Source organism: Pteronotus mesoamericanus, unplaced genomic scaffold (genome assembly GCF_021234165.1).
Source record: "Pteronotus mesoamericanus isolate MK-2021 breed Mesoamerican mustached bat unplaced genomic scaffold, CSHL_Meso_final contig_1, whole genome shotgun sequence".
Lineage (NCBI taxonomy): Eukaryota > Metazoa > Chordata > Mammalia > Chiroptera > Mormoopidae > Pteronotus > Pteronotus mesoamericanus.
The window spans coordinates 2,300,193-2,316,618 of record NW_026554998.1 but is presented as its reverse complement, the minus strand read 5'-3'; the positions used below and the strand labels follow the sequence as shown (position 1 = coordinate 2,316,618).

The window sequence follows — 16,426 nt, the reverse complement described above, 5'->3', positions numbered from 1 at the left end:
TCCTCTGCCCTCATTTGTACATCCTTGATTCTTTTAAAAAACGTTGAACATTTCTGCCCAGGCAAAGGGAGTCCCAACATGAATAAAGCCCCATCCAGTGCTTACCCCCAAGCAGCACACGACCTAGTGGGCCCTGTGAAAAAGCCGGGGAGGAAGGGTGAAGAGGCTGTTCCGAGGCAAAGGGCCGCAGAGCCAGGACAAAGAGCCCTGCACTACCTTCTAGATACGCGCTATCCGACAAAACTGTACAGCGACGGAAATGCCCTGCTCTGTGCTTTCTGATATGGCAGCAGCTCAGCCCCAAGTGGCTATCGAGCACTTAAAATGTGACCGCTGTTGCTGGAAACAAAACCATAAATTTTATTAAAACATTTAAACCTCAAGAGCCACAGGAGGCTCCCACCTTGGACAGTGCAGTTCTAGGTCATTTGGCAAACCTGCTTTAAGGGTTTCACTTGGGAGTTGGCCCAATGCCACTTTAAAACCTGGGGAACTGCTCATGTGTCAGCAGCAGGTTATCCACAATCGACAGCTGGAACCCCAGAGGGCTTGCTGGGGCATTAAAAATAGATTAAGAAATCCTGATTTAACTTTCAAGTTTCCAGAGTTTCTCTTTCACTCTGTAAATGCAGCTGTATACCCCTTAGGAAAACAAAGTGCACACACACAACACTTTTGCAAGAAAATAAAAAAACAAAACTCAGTACACCTAGCGTCTGTAATTGTTTGTTTAATAAAAGGAAACTTACTGTTTCTTTCACTAATAGTGCAACGGCTTCTTGATCTACCTCAGTAGCTTCTTGCTGCCAAAGGTTTTCCAAATTGGGCTCCTGAGACCCTTGGAGCGGAAAGGCTGGGCCTGGCTCGTCACCGTCTATTGCTAACTGTTGGTCTTCCAGCTCTCCCAGAGGATGGGCAGGCTGAGGAGAGGAGCGGCCTGGAATCCCATCCTGCTGGGGCCCTGGTCTTGGGAAGGCGGGCCTTGGAAAAGCCAGCCCTAGGGCCTCATGCTGGAAGAACAGCGGGCCCAGCTCTGACCCCGGCGGCCGCTCCTGAGGAACCACCTGATTTGTCACCTCACGGGGCTGCTGGTTCAGAGGCTGGAAGTAAGGGTGGTCTAACCAGCAGTCTTCTTCGATGGCCTGATCGTCGAGGATAGCGGTTGATTCTTCGAGGTTTGATAACAGGTCTGACTCTGAATCTTCAGATGACTCAGATGACTGGTTCTGAGTGTCCAAAGGGTCACTATCTGGAATAAGGCCACTTTTTCTCCAGATGAAGACTTTTGGCCCTGATCCGGGGTTGACAATATCTCTGGCCGCTTGGTTACGACTGGGTCCAGCCTTGGGTTCTCTTTCTGTTTGGCCACTTGGCTGAATGAATCCAGAAACTCCAGGAGGCCCAAGACTCAGAAATTCCCCGTAGTCATCCTCAGAATCGCCCTGCGTCCCAGAATCAAACAATGAGCTGTTACACACTGAAAAATAGTTGTTCTTATTTGATTCAAAAGCTGCTCTAGACTTTTTAGGCCTTTCTTCTCCCAAACTTTTGAGATCTTGCCACTGGGCAGCTGGTTTGATGAGATTGGGTCGTGTTGTCTGAGGTTTAGTTGTCTAAGAAAAAATAAAATTTTAATAATAATTCAATTTCTTTCCTATGTCTATGCCTCCTTACGTACTTACATGCAGCTTCTGAGATAAGACAGGAAAGAAACAAAATCACCCTCATCTACAAAAACCTATTCTTCACACTTATTGTAGCACTGAAATTTGATCATACTATATTCATTTTAAGAATGAAAGTAGCCATTCATAAAGTCTGAATTATAATTTGAATTATAATCTCACCTGAGACCATTAAAATGTAGAGAAAATAATGAAAAAAATGACAACAGTAAACAAAAATGTTCCATAAACATAAAAAATGTAAACCTCATTAATAAACAGCAAAATGCAAATTAAAACAAGATTTTTTTTTTCTCTCCATAGACTAGAAAATTTTAGGTAATATGAAACTGCTGCTGTAAGTAGAAGAGCAATTTGGCATTATTTATTAAAATAAAAAATGTATATCCGTATGCTCTATCAATCTTGCTTTTTTCCTATTTAGCTCCTTTCTGTGTCTAACAGGGGCATATACAAGGAAATTTACTGCCACTATGTCTGTAGCATGAAGAGCACTGGAGACATTCTAAAGTTTGTCCCTAAGAACACTTAGGTAAACTACCTGCTGTACAGAATACTCTCCAACTCCCCTCCCCTAAAGAGGGGTAGCTTATATGTACTGAAATGGGAAGCTCACCAAAGAAGTGTTATTAATGAAGAAAAGTTGCAAAACAATATGCAGAATGATTCCATACTTAAACTCAAAACACAGACATAACCATTTCTAAAAGCACATGTATGTGTGTACACTCTCTCTCTCTCTCTCAAAACACAGACATAACCATTTCTAAAAGCACATGTGTGTGTGTGTTCTCTCTCTCTCGTATTCAAATTTGAGTAACAATAACAACCAACCCAGAAACTATAGATAGATGCCTAACTATTTAAAAACGGAGTGGTACATGAGTAACATATACTAGAAAATCAGCACTACACAGATGAAATGACGACAAAATATAAAATCAAGGGCACAAAGAAGTAATACAATAATTATCTCTTTAATAAATGTTTTTAAGTCATTATTTGTGGAAATAAAATAACCATCAAAAGGCAGGAAGGGAAGTAGAGAAGCTGGGGTCAGATTACACACTTAAACCTCATCAATCAAATGGTGAATGTAAGGACAACATTTCAACGTATAGAAGTAACTACTGGAAGAACTAAAAAGAATAAAACTATGGATAAAAATCTTTCAAATTAACAAGAACTCATGCTTCGAATATAAATAAAAACAAAACCTCAAAGATGCAAGGAACACAGTGAAAAATTATTTTTAAAAGCAATACAAAATGAAGCACATTAAATACTATAAGGGAACTAAAATATAACAACTATGAGGGTCAATTCACCTATTAAATTGAAAAGTCTCTTTAAATAGAACCACTAAACGAAACCCAACCACGTAATTGAGAGTTCCTGGAACATAGTGATTCAGAAAGCACAGAGGTGAAGAACACAAAAGTGGGCTTCTGATTCCAATAAATGAACATTAGGTCACTCAGATAAACCCTTCAATAGAGTAAAAGCAGAAAAACTAATCAAAAAATCAAAGTAAAACCAAAACCAAAACATCCACTTGAAGGCCTCAGATACAGGGGCACAGGAACCAAGAGGAAATACAGCAAAATGAGCCCCACGTTGGAGTCCTTTTTTTCCTACAGGTGCCTCCACCAACTCTAGACCTGACTACAGAATGAGATAAACGTAACTTTTGATATCTTTACTGAGGAGCTGAGGGTACAAAAACTGGAATTCAGAATTCACCATGGGGAAGGGTTCTGGTAATTTTCAAGCTCTAGCGTAAGTCCTCCAAGGGCTTTGCCACTAAACCCGGGTAAACTGGAAACAGGTTGGACCTCCCAGGAACAGAACCCTAGTTTGGATACGTTAAATTCCTGAACCTGCAATTGCTGGTCCCCTGACCCTGCTTTGAGACAAAAAGCAGGCCCTCTCTGAAGACAGATAATGTCATCTATGATGTCAAATTCCTCATATACAATGATGACTATCATTCAATAAAAAATAACTAAGCATATAAGAAACTGATGCAACATTACAGAAAACCAAGCTGAGAGAGGTAACATTCAACAGAGACAAACCTACAGAGGTTTCAGATAGTGAAGTTACCACACGTGGATTTTAAAATAACATGCTCAGCATGCTTAAGGAAATAAAAGACTAGATTGAGAATGTCAGCAGAGAACTAGAAATTATTACAAAGAGCCCTGGATGGGTGGCTCAGTTGGCTGAAGAGCCGCCCCATTCACCAAAAAGGTTGTGGGTTCAACCCCCAGTCAGGGGACATACCTAGGTTGCGGGTGCAGTCCCTGGTCGGGTCATGTACAAGAGGGCAATCGACCAATGTGCTTCTCTCACATCAATGTCTGTCTCTGTCTCCCCTCCTTCCTCTCCGAAATCAATAAATATATACACCCTCAGGTTAGGATTAAAAAAAGTTTGGAGAAAGCCAAGTGAATATTGACTGTATAAAACAAAACACACTGTTGTGTTTTTAAAAATGTATACAGAATTAAGCCCTGGCTGGTGTGGCTCAGTGGACTGAGAACTGGCCTGTCCACCGAAAGGCCGCCAGTTTGATTCCCGATCAGGGCACAGGCCTGGGCGGTGGGCCCCAGCTGGGGGTGTGGAAGAGGCGACCGATCCACGCTTCTCTTGCACATTGGTGTTTCTCTCTCTATTCTCCCTTCCTCTCTCTCTAAAAATAAATTTAAAAATATTAAAAAAATAAAAATGTATACAGAATTAAAATATATTAAAAAACATTATTTAAACTGGGAGATGAATACACAGAATTTAATAGAATTCTACACTGACTAATAAAAACCTGAGACAAAGTAGATGGCTACTTCCTTGGCGTAATTTTAAAAATGCTTTCTCACCCAAAAAAGCCACTTATGTCCATGGCTATTTTTCTTATTCCCATTACTACTATCACAATTTTTGAGGAGGTATCATGTAATATAATTAGATAAGAAACTGTAAGCACTATTTGCAGATAAATAAGCTGCCCCCCCTTGAGGAATTATAAGTCAAATGAAATAATGACTACAGACAATAAAAATAAGGTGACTGAGTATGAACTTAATATATGAGAATCAACAGACTTTTCAATCGACAAAAATGGATCTTAGAAAGGGTCAGTATTATAATAACTGTTCTATAAATATAACGATAGGATTTGTTGTCTATCTGTCTGTATTAGAAAAGTTGTTCTTCAAATTTATATTAAAATGGAAGCAGAAAAATACCCAGGATGATTCTGAAAATGCGGAGCAATAAGGGAGAAGAACGCCACCTGACGTTAAGATGAGCTACAAGGCCACAGTAGTTCCTACAGCGTGGTCTGGTCCGGGAACAGTCAGACAGCAACAGTGCAGCTGAGTTAAGTCCAGAAACACAAAAACACACAGCTGCTGAAGGCAAGGGGACACAGGCAGGCTGGAAGGGGGCTGCTCTCAGAAACACAGAACACGTGCGAACAAAGGGCGCGACCCGTGCAGCACAGGCAGCGCTCTCAGCGGCCCTACCGCACGGCACAGTGCCACTGCTGAAGTGGCTGAGCAATCGGTCGCTACCCTGGAACAACGCCCCACCATGGTACGTTTAAGAGAACTCACTTCTGTCAGGATGACATCATCATCCAGGTCCTCTTCGTCATGCTGCGGAGGGGCTGGGGTGACCATCATTGGAACTCCTTCCTCATCGGAGTCATCAGATATGGTGATGGGTCCCTCTCTGAGACTGATCCAGTCTAGAAGTAGGCAGGGGACACTGTTACCAGGGGGGAGGCACGATCCCATTCAGTCCTTTAGTTTGGCTTTGGCACACAAGGGGTCAAGTCTAAAGCCAAGTTCATGGTTACTAGTATCTCAAGTGGCACATGCACCTAAGCAGTAAGAACTATGTTTTCATGCTGATCTTTACCAATAACACATTTTGGGAATCACTTGAGAAAATATGGCAATTACTATGCTCAAGATTATCAACTTTTTCTTAGGCTAGAGAAATCTGTTGACGAAATCTGTCAATGTTTTAAAAGTGAAATCATGGCCTCCCATTTCATCTCTAATCCTCCCACGGAATAAAACACTGTCATTCAAGCTGATAGGTCTGAAAAAAGTTTCATTCAAAGATAGTAAAATCTGTTTAATATTTAAAATATTAAAATTTGCTCAACTGAGACCTAAACCTTAAGTATCATTTATAGAAACATATTTCAGTGTTTCAGCCAAACACTCATACAGCATCTATGAGTAAGCAATTTAACTTTTCTAGTTTCTTTTTAAATATAATTAGAGCTAAACTAACATCTAGATGTATTAATTCTGTTCAAGGTCTCTAAATTCCTTTAATTTGTCTGAAAACAGATCGTGCTGGATGTGAACTACAGGATAACACAAATTCATTTTTTTTCCTGTCCACGAAACTCTTAAAGCTAAAATGGGCAATGAAGAGAAAATGCATTAACTTTCCTAGAAAAGAAAGTTTAAGAATAAAAAAGAAAGAGGCCTCACATTACAAGTTTTGAAATTCCTCCATTAAATCTGTCATTTCTTTCTCACGGTTAAGGCCTCACATACAGAGTGTAGCAAAAGTAGGCTTACAGTTGTGGGTACACAAAGGACAATTTATTCCTGTATTCTTATCTGTTAATTACTGCACTATTTTCCGTACAAGGAACCGTAAGCCTGCTGCTGCCCTGCCCTGTATTTTTATGGCACCAGGAAACCTGCAGAGCAGCCTGCGACCCGTGGCCTCGCGTCAGTCCTGCAGCAGAGCTGCAGGTAGGGCCCGCAGGCCGTCTGAAACAGGAAAGTCTACGTGCTCTCTGGCCGGCGGCCTGGGTTCCAGTCTCAGCTGCACCACATGCTAGTTACCTTCCGCTGTTACCTAACTTTTTTAAACGTCTATTTCCTCAACACTGCAAAAAGGTTAACAATGGTGCCTACCTCGAGCAATTGTACGAGTTGAGAAAGGTCACATAAAATGCCTGTTTATTATAGTACTTGACATGCAGTACAAGTTGCCTGATGTCAAGTCCACTGCTACCAGCACAGCAGTAGACAGATAAAATCTAACCACCCACTGCACCGAGGGCCTGAGAAGGGCACGACAGGACTTCTGGTGACATCTGGCAGAATGAATTCAAGTGATTATCATCACCACCTCCTGAAGCCCCACTACAGTGACAGTAAAGGAACTTCAAGTAGAACTCCGCAAGTACACAAAGAGGAAAGGAGATGAGAGCTGGCAAGAGACCCAAACAGATGGCCAGAGCTCCGGCCACGGGGACAAGGCTCAAACCCAGCCTCCCGCAAGAGGGGGAGCCAACCAGAAGTGGCCCAAGTCATGCCGCAAAATCCTGGATTTTCCTGAACAAATGGTCTCAATTATTGTATATCTTTGGTTGTTTCCGGTCTTTAAGAGGTAGTTTCTGACAATGGTGGCTAACTTTATTGTTGATTTTGGGGAGAGACCTTGCCAAGCCCCTCACCTGGCCACCCTGTGGAGGCCCATTCTAAACAGACTCTGCGGCACAGAGGCCCTGGACACCATGTACAGGCCGAGGAGGAAAGAAATGCCTTGGAAACAGGGTAATGGGTAAGACCTGGCTGCCTTCTGCTGCCGGCCTCTCAGATGATAGCACTAGCCCAAGGCGAAGACCCGATGAAAAGGGTGGCCTGAAATTTATCACCTTACAGTGAAGCCCAGTGGGTGACAAGGTACTTCCCCAAACACCAAATATAAACACAGTAGCTTTTAAAAATATACTTTAAAAAATTAAAGAATAACAAAATCTATGAACCAAGCGTGTAACTCACAATTTAATACAAAAAGTCCACACCTGTGCGACCACCATCACTGAGGTCACTTCCAGCACTTTGGGAGCCTCTTAACCCTGCAGACTAGTTTTGTTTGTTTCTGAGTATATGCTATTGTTTCTGGCTTTCTTGCAAACAACATGTCTAAGACGTATCCACGCCTTCACATGCTGCAGTAGTTCTCTTGCTGGATGTAACACGCTGCGTGACTAGACCGTTATTTATTCTTCTGTAGATGGGCACTTGGGTTGGTTCTGGCCTTGGACACTCTGGACAGCATTGTTATGAACACTCCTGGACATGTCTCTGGGTACACTCATTTCAATTGAGTGCATTCTTTGCTGAGTCATAGGAAAAGCGTATGTTCAATTTTAGTAGACAGTGCCCAACAACTTTCCAAATTATCTGCACCAATTTATACTCCCGCCAGCAATGTAGAACAGTACCTGCTACTTCATGTCCTTACTGGAACACAGCCATGCTCATTCATTTATGTGTTATCGACAGCTGCTTCCATGCTACAATGGTACACAGCTCAGGAGCTGCAACAAAGACTGCATGACCTGCAAAGCTAAAACAGTGACTACCTGGCTCTTTCAGTTTGCTGAGCCCTGGTTTAGATTAATTTCCCAGCTCCACTTTAATATATGCATTTTAGTTTTCATGACATTTGGTTTTGGTTTTCTTATGCACATACAAGTTTTCTTCAAAACATGACATTAGGTGCATCTCATAAGCTTCAACAGATTGTATTTTCATTATCGTGAAGTTCAAATTTTTTTCCTAATTTTCATTGTGACTTTTCTTTTTAATTCTCAACCAAGGACCTTTATTGCTTTTAGAGAGAGAAGAAGGGGGAAGGGAGGGAGGAGGGGGCAGCGAGAGAGAGCCAGACAGACAGACATCGATTGACTGCCCTCTTGTACATCCCCAACCGGGATGGAACATGCTACCTGGGCATGTGCCCTGACCGGGAACTGAACCCATGGCCTTCTGGTCCACTGGATGATGCTCCAACAATCTGAGCCATAGTGGCCAGAGCTCATTGCGATTTCTTCAAATCATGGGTCATTCTGAAGCGCATCCCTGTTTTCCACACGTATAGGGATTTTTCTAATTATATTTTTGTAATTGATTTATGGCTTAATTCCAATGTGGTTAGAGAACATAATCTATATGATTTCAATCCTCTGAAACTTGAAACTTGTTTTAGGGCTTAAAATATGGTCAATTTTTGTAAATACATTGGGCATACTATTTCGTGTATGTCTATCACGTCAGGTTTGTTGATCATGCTCTTCCATATTCTATATTCATACAAATGTCTGTGTGTGATTGCTCTCCCAGTTATTGAGAGAAACATGTTAAAACCTCCCATTATGATTGTGGACTTGTTCATTTCTTCTTTTAGTTCTGCCAATTTTTGCTTTGTATATTTTGACACCATGTTACTAAGTGTGTAGGGATTAGAATTGTTTTACCTTTCTAGTGCGCTGATCCTTTTATCATTAGGAAATCTTTATTAATACTTCTGACTGCAGTGTCTATTTTACCTGATTATATATAGATATACTAACTCTCTTTTTAGCTACTATTTGCATAATATGCTCTTTTCATTCCTGTACTTTTAACCTTTACTTTACCTTAATTTTTAAGCCTATTTTCACTGGGTACAGAATTCTAGGTATTATTCAGCAACTAAAAGGGACGGAGTTACTTATGTTAAATACATGCAACAACATGGATGAATCTCAAAATAAATGATGTTAGGCAGGAGAATTCAGGCACAAAGAAGATACACTGCATGCTCCCATTTATATGAAACCGTATAGCGACAGAAGGCCGATCAGTGATTTCCTCAGGCCAGGAACAGGGTGAAGATAGGCTGTAAAGAGGCATAAAGGAATGTTTCTGGGGTGATAGAGATGTTCTATATCACGATTGAAGTGGTGGTTATATGGGTGTATTCATTTTTCAAAACTCACTGAACTATACACTTAAAATATGTGAATTCACTGTATGTAAATTATAGCTTCGTACAGATTGCCAAATGACCTGCAGGGGACGGCTCAATAAAAATTATTAATATAGACAATAAACACAAAACAACTCCGCATGCCTTAAAGGAAGCCCTGATGAGTGTAGGGTGCATGAAATTTGTCTGACAGAAAAATATGCCTCCAAGGAGCGCCCTTCTAGTTGCTAGAAGAGATGTGCCGAATTCATGAACTGTTTAATAAAACCAATTAGATCTTTAAAAAACCTATAACATCATTTTTCACATGTTCATACCTACGAATTATAGCTAAGATTTAAAACATTCTTAATCACAATAAATTATAGCTACAATCACTATCAAGTTATAGTACACTAATAAAAATCCTTAAAAAAATCAGTATTTCTTTTTAGTACTCATAATTTGATAGCATAAACAATTTTATTTATTTTCTTCAATTTATTTGCTTAATAAAATTTGCTCTATTTTAAAGGCTCTGAAAGCCAAATATATACAATTTACCCTCTGCTGGAAAAAATCATCTTCATAAACACAAAATAGTATCAATGGGAACAACAAAAAAACCCTAGTACAGCCTCTTCTATATACTTGCAAAAAAAAGTGATCTTTCCCTACTCATTAGCACAAAGTTTTTTCTTTTAGTGATGTATAAATGTGAATTAGGATTTGGCAGGAAATTTCATAAGCATTTAGGAATAAAGTTATAGAAATGCAAGCTCCCTTCCCTTTATGAATCAATGAATTTCCCCAAATTAAAAAAACTGTAAAACAGAAGATTGCATGTCCTGAAATTCCCTGTAAGGCTAAACCAGAATCTTCTGGCAAAAAAGAAATTAAGCATCGTATGAGGGGGCAAAAGTGGTTCAGCACCAGCCTCAGTGCTTTCAGATCACACAGGTGTGGAGGAGGGTTTCCTGGCAGTCACGGCCCCTTTAAGAACAGAGGACAACCACTGCTGTCATACCCTCATCCCTTAAGCACCAAGGCCTGTGTGTTCGCAGCTCTTTTTACCCTGCTAAGGCACAGCTTATTGATCTTACTTGTGATGAAAGATTCTTAAACTTCTGTCATGCCAGCAAGTATCATCATTTGACACAAAATTCTAGTCTGCTGAGTGCATTTACACCTGATGTTCTGAGGCCTAAAACTGAAACAACTCTGGGTTCTGCATGGCGCAAAACAGGCTCATTTTAAAGAAGACATAACTGGAACGCTAAGAGGAAACGCAAGATGAAAGGGAGAACCACCGCTCACCTTGTCCCTGGTGGCAGTGAAAGTTGTTCAAGTGAATCACCTCTTCATTGTTACTTCCCTCTGCCATTTTCAAATGCGGGCGCGCACGCACACACGTGCTTGCTAATATCTGAACATGGTGACTATCTGTTCCAAAGGCTCTGAAAAATAAGAACAAAAGGAACATTAAGAACAAGGAAAATACCAAAACTCTTTCCACATATCTGGTCAAAACAGAAGCATCCCAAGCTTATGGTGAAAATACCACTAAACAGAAGTAAAAACAAACCCTAAATGAACACGTTCCTGAAAAGCTAATAAAAGAGGAGAAAATGGAATAATTAAAAAACTCAATTATGGTAACCCGTGGAATGGGAGGAAATATTTGCAAATCATCTATCTGATTAGGGGTTAAAATCCAAAATATATAAGGAACTCATAATTCAATACCAAAAATACAAATAATCCAATTTAAAAATGGGCAAATTTAAAAATGGGCCCTTTTTTCCAAGTAAAATATTCAGACGGTCAACAGGTACATGAAAAAGCACTCAACATCACTTATCAGCAGGGCAATGCAAATCAAAACCACAGTATCACTTCATACCTGTCAGAATGACTATTATCCAAAAAACAACACCTAAGTATCACTGAGGATGTGGAGATAAAGTCCTCATGCACTGTTGGTGTCCATGTAAATTGGTAACATAACTGTGCAAAAAAGGCTTGATTCTTTTTTCTTTTCTTTTTTCATTTCAAATACATTTGTCTCTGCCTACCCCCGACCACTTTCCCTTGAAGGCCTGATTCTTGATCAATTATATTGAAAGATACATAACCCATAAAGACACAATCCACTGCTAGAAATCTGTAGTACAGAAACGCATTGTTTATGTGCAACAGGTCTATGCACAAGAATGTTCACAGCAACGTTAATTCTACAAGCCAAAAACAGAAAGGGACGCACATAAATGACAGAATGGACAAATACACTATGGTATGTTCATACAATTAAGACCTACAGCAAAAAAAAATAAAAATGAAGCCATTGCAGTCACACAGAACATGGATACATATTAAAACACAAGGACTGAGTAAAAGAATCCAGACATAAAGTATTATATATGTTGGATGACTCCATTTAGATAAAGTTGAGGCACAGGCCTAAACTTAGTTGTTTCGGGTGGAACTTCTTTGTGTGTATTGTATTTCACAACAGGAAAGTTAGGGGGAACGAGTTAGGGGAGAAAGTGGTTGCCTCTGTGAAACAGCAGTTGAGGATCAAGAGGAGATGATTATTGCTTTTAATTCTTTCTGTAGTTTGATGTTGAACCATTTTCCTGCTTTAATTTGATAAACATTAGAAGAATGAAAATCAATAAATAAGAACCAAAAGGATACAATTATAACTGCTATGGAGCCTCTTTCGTTCCAAGACTCTGTCTTTAACTTACCCACTCAACATTTTCCTTCACCTCTACCTAAATTTTCTTTGCTTTCCTGGGAGAAACCACATGCTTTAGAGGAGGTAAGCTCCAAACCCTGGTTTCCCATTAACTGTCTACATAGAGTTAACAGTCAAATAATATCAGCATTGTTCCAACTTAGAAAATACAAAGTTGTATATCAAGATTGTTTTACAACAGAATTTTATGGTATCTGTAAGTGGACAAAGGTATCTCAAATTTTTTAAATTACAAATCCAAGGATTAAGTTTGGGTGTCTCACTTGATTTAACAGCCATGTTATCTATAAACAGTGTGGTATAAAGGGAAGAGCTTGGGTGTCAATTCAAGTACTTTACTGCGTTTCTTTCAGAAAAATGTTTTGTTTTTTTTTTTTTTTTAAGTATTTTGAACACTCAACTGCAATAGCCAAGTCTCATTTCTTCTTTTACCACAACTAGGTTCCTTCAAATTTAGATTGGTAATCAAAAGGAAACGTGACTTTACATCAAATTTAGTTAGAACGTCAAGCTTGTAGTTAAGCCAATTACTAGTGGTGCTTTAAAAGCAAGATTTCCCATGAAGGGCACATACAGTGGCCCGAAGCTACAGTGAGAAATGAAATCTGATCATGGAATTTCTACCTCTGACTAGTTTCTCTGTAAAAGTCACTCAACCCTCTGACATTCAGTCCTCTCTCATCTGGGCTTCAGATCAGGCAGCTTAGGTATAAACCTGGCTTCACCATTTAGTGAATCAGTAACCTTGTAAATTGCTTAACCTCTTGGGCCTAAGGGTTCCTCCATTTGTAAAATAAGAATACAATTATTTTAAAATTTAATTGAATTAAATATGTATCATTTTTAGCACAGTGCCTGCGACATAGCAAGTGTCACATTATGACCATTATTATTATTATCATCTGTGAAACAGAGCTATTCTTATCTTGTAAAGCTCTGTTGACAATTAAATAAAACAAGAGCCTTATCACAAGTACACAGATGATGCAGTGTTTACTAACAATAAGAGTTGATAATACAGCAAAACAACGGGGAGGACTATATGTCCCTCCTACAAGTTACTCTTCACTAGTAGTATAACTATTCACAGTAACGCTTAATTCCTTCTCTAAAAGAAACTTCATTTTCCCTCTGCAAGTAGCAAGAAGCTATTCACCTCTTGATCAGAAAACTGAGGAGAATAGTTTAAAAAAAGTGAAGTTCAGAAACTGGAATGCCACCCAAGAAAGATTATTTCAGTTCTTGCCTCTTCTCTTTATTGTAAAAATTAAAGGTATGTTTATGACTACTGTTTATAGTCAAATATCAGTTAATGCTTACAAAATAAAACTAAACATTAGCACATATTTTTATCACTTCATAACTGGAGAATCTTCAGCAGAAGTACTATTGTAAAAATTTAAGAAAGTTAGATGACGGTTCTATGCTCTCTTCCACTGCAACAACTGCCCTTCCTTTTATGGATGAACCAACATACGAGAAAGAGTTCACATTTGAGCTGTTTTCTCCCTGTGCCCTTGACTATGTCTTACTCACAGCTGTATTTCCAGTGTCTCACAGTTGATTTATAGGCTGGCTCCAAACGCATCTTTCTCTGTCAAAGACTGGAGGTGAGAATCACAGCCGTAAGTAACCAGAGTCAGGTAAAACGGCTTAAGTGACAACAATCAGTTTATCAGGATTTTCTTCATTCCTAAAGTATGGCCCATTACAGAAAATTTGGAAAACAAAGAAAGTTGGGGGGGTGCGGGGGGGATCACCCATGGTGCTCTCCTGCAATTTTCTGGTCTCAGAATTGCAACTTTGCTTCCTCATGACCAGAGACAGAGACAGACGGGTTTGTCTCTGACGATCATTTTCTTCTCAGGCTTCTATTCATGTTTCTCCTTCCACATGTCCCTAGTATAACACTGCACAGTCCTGGGCTTTTGTGCTCCTGCTTTCCAGAGTAAGTTCCATAAATAGGCCTGTCATTTCTGCAAACACGGATTTAGGGGCAATAAAAGATGTTTCAAATTTAATGAATTAATCTATGAACATTCCAGGGAAAGGTGAGCAAAGCAGAGTCAAGCACAGGCTGGGAGAGGCTGACATGCCCATCATACCAGCCCCCGCGATGTCTCTTCCTAGCATATTTTTCAGGAGTCTATAAATAACTTTTGCTTTTCATTCAAATTCTAGCTTTTCATCTTAACCAGTATTTGGATGCCATTAGCATATCTAAATACTAATATTTCATCAATATTAAATCAACACAACAAAAAGTTAATGGCTTTTTCAAAGTAATAAGTTTAAGGTCATTTTTATTTTTTGCTTCCTTATATTTTCTGATTTTTCTATACTAAATTGGTATTATTTACATTAACACTTAAAAATTAAAATACATTAAAAGAATTCAACAAATATTTATTGTGGTTTGCCATATGGTATAAACAATGTATTATACCAACATGCATCTTGCCTCAAAGAACTTGGACTCCCATCAATGAGAGAAAATATGCACATAATTAAGTATACTAAAAAGTAAAAAGCCACCCTGGCTGGTGTGGCCCAGTAGATAAGAGTGCTGACCTGAGAACTGAAGGGTTGCCAGTCTGATTCCCGGTCTAGGACACATGCCCGGGTTGCGGGCCAGGCCAAGGGGTGCAGTGGGGGTGTGGGCGGGACGTGACAGACAACACCACATTGGTATTTCTTTCCCTCTCTTTCCTCCTCCCATCCCCTCTTCTCTGTAAAATCTTTAAAAAAAAAAAAAGTTGAAAGCCATTGGTGCAATAAAAAAACTATTCCAGTTGGGGAAAGGGAGGCAGTCTGGAAACGCTTAGCAGAGGTAGCAGCATATAGGTTAGACTGAATGTAGTGCCAGCTCCAGGCTTAGTCTTTAAGAGAGGCAGCAGCTTCCAGCCCAGGCTCTTGAAGCCCAGAGTTACCACCTAAGACGTGCAAATGCCCTGTTGGAGAGAGCACGAGGAAAGCCCTGACACGGCACAGGGACAGGGCAAGGCCAGCTGAGCCCTGCCTTCCAGCAGTCTCTGACAGGCACGGGAGTGAAGAAGCCTCTTAGGACGTGGGTCCCCCAGCCCTGGCCATCCCATCCGACGACATGAGAATCAAATAATTTGCCCGGGTGAGCCCTTCCCAGTCTCCTGACTCACAAAACGATCAACAAATAAAACTGCTGTATTGTATTAAGTCACTAAGTCTGGGCGTGGTTTGCCAAAACATCGATAAATAACCGAAGCAGAGCTCAGATTTTATTTTCTGTTCAATGGGAAGCAATGCAGAGTTATGCTTTAGGAAAATCAACCTAGTTGCAATATGTAAGACAGATTGTAGAAGACATCTGGTGGCAGGAAACCCGGAAATAAGGCTAGTGAAGTCTGAACTACAGCTAACAGTAGGCAGGAGAGGAACACAACATTAGACACTGATTACAGAATTAGACTCAATGGGATTTCTGTATAATTAGCCATCAGGGCAAGAGAAAGAAAGGAGTCAAAGGTGACCTAGATGTTGAAATCAGGCGACTGAAGGATGGGGACACTATTAAGGAAGAACAAGGCAGGTGAGGAACTTAGAATAAGAAAATGCAATGAGTATTAAAAACACTGACAAAAAGGAAAGAACTAAGGTAAAATGCCATCCATAATTAGATATAATTATACAAACAATTAGTCTGGAGTTTAAGGGGCTCTAAAAATCCTGTAATTAGTGTCTTTTCACAATAGAAGAGGTTTTCATCCAAAAATTCAATTCAAAATCTTCTTTGGGTGGGCTGAAGAGCCTAGTGCATGACATTAACCAGGACAGCGAAGCAAGCCCTTCTCATCCGCAAGGTGGGGTGGGGGCCGCAATCACCGCTGTCAAAGCCCTTTTTCCAGCTGAATCCTCTCTGAACTCATGACACCCTGTCCCTTCTATCCCAACACTGCCTACGAGCTGTGCCCCGACATATTTTAACACAGCACCAAGAGCCTGCTTTTCTAACCCTCAAATCTCACGATGGTAGAGCCTGTGAAACGCTGCCCCGAGGACCCTTGCGGACACAGCGAGCCTCGCCGCACGCCTCTTCCCCCATTCACCATGCGGCAGAGACCACGGTCTTCGTGACCAGCCACGCTGCTTCCTTCCTCTTCCCGCTCTTTTCTCTGGCGGGATCGCCCTTCGCTGACTCTCTTTGACCAAATGAACTCTGTCATCGTTC

General features: G+C 40.3%; 1 protein-coding gene across 2 annotated transcripts in view; it reads right to left on the bottom strand.

Annotated features, from left to right (window-relative positions):
• RNF216 (ring finger protein 216) overlaps positions 1-16,426 on the bottom strand; it is a 103,859-nt gene that overhangs the window by 85,577 nt on the left and 1,856 nt on the right. The window contains exons 2-4 of one of the 2 annotated variants that reach the window (XM_054571572.1): positions 10,779-10,918; positions 5,303-5,436; positions 750-1,613 (exon numbers count right to left, since the gene is read on the bottom strand). In XM_054571572.1, coding sequence (XP_054427547.1) covers positions 750-1,613; positions 5,303-5,436; positions 10,779-10,845 — 1,065 coding nt within the window. In that variant the 5' untranslated portion in view covers positions 10,846-10,918. Of the gene's footprint in view, positions 1-749; positions 1,614-5,302; positions 5,437-10,778; positions 10,919-16,426 lie in introns of those variants that run through there. The other variant, XM_054571498.1, reaches the window with a different exon arrangement.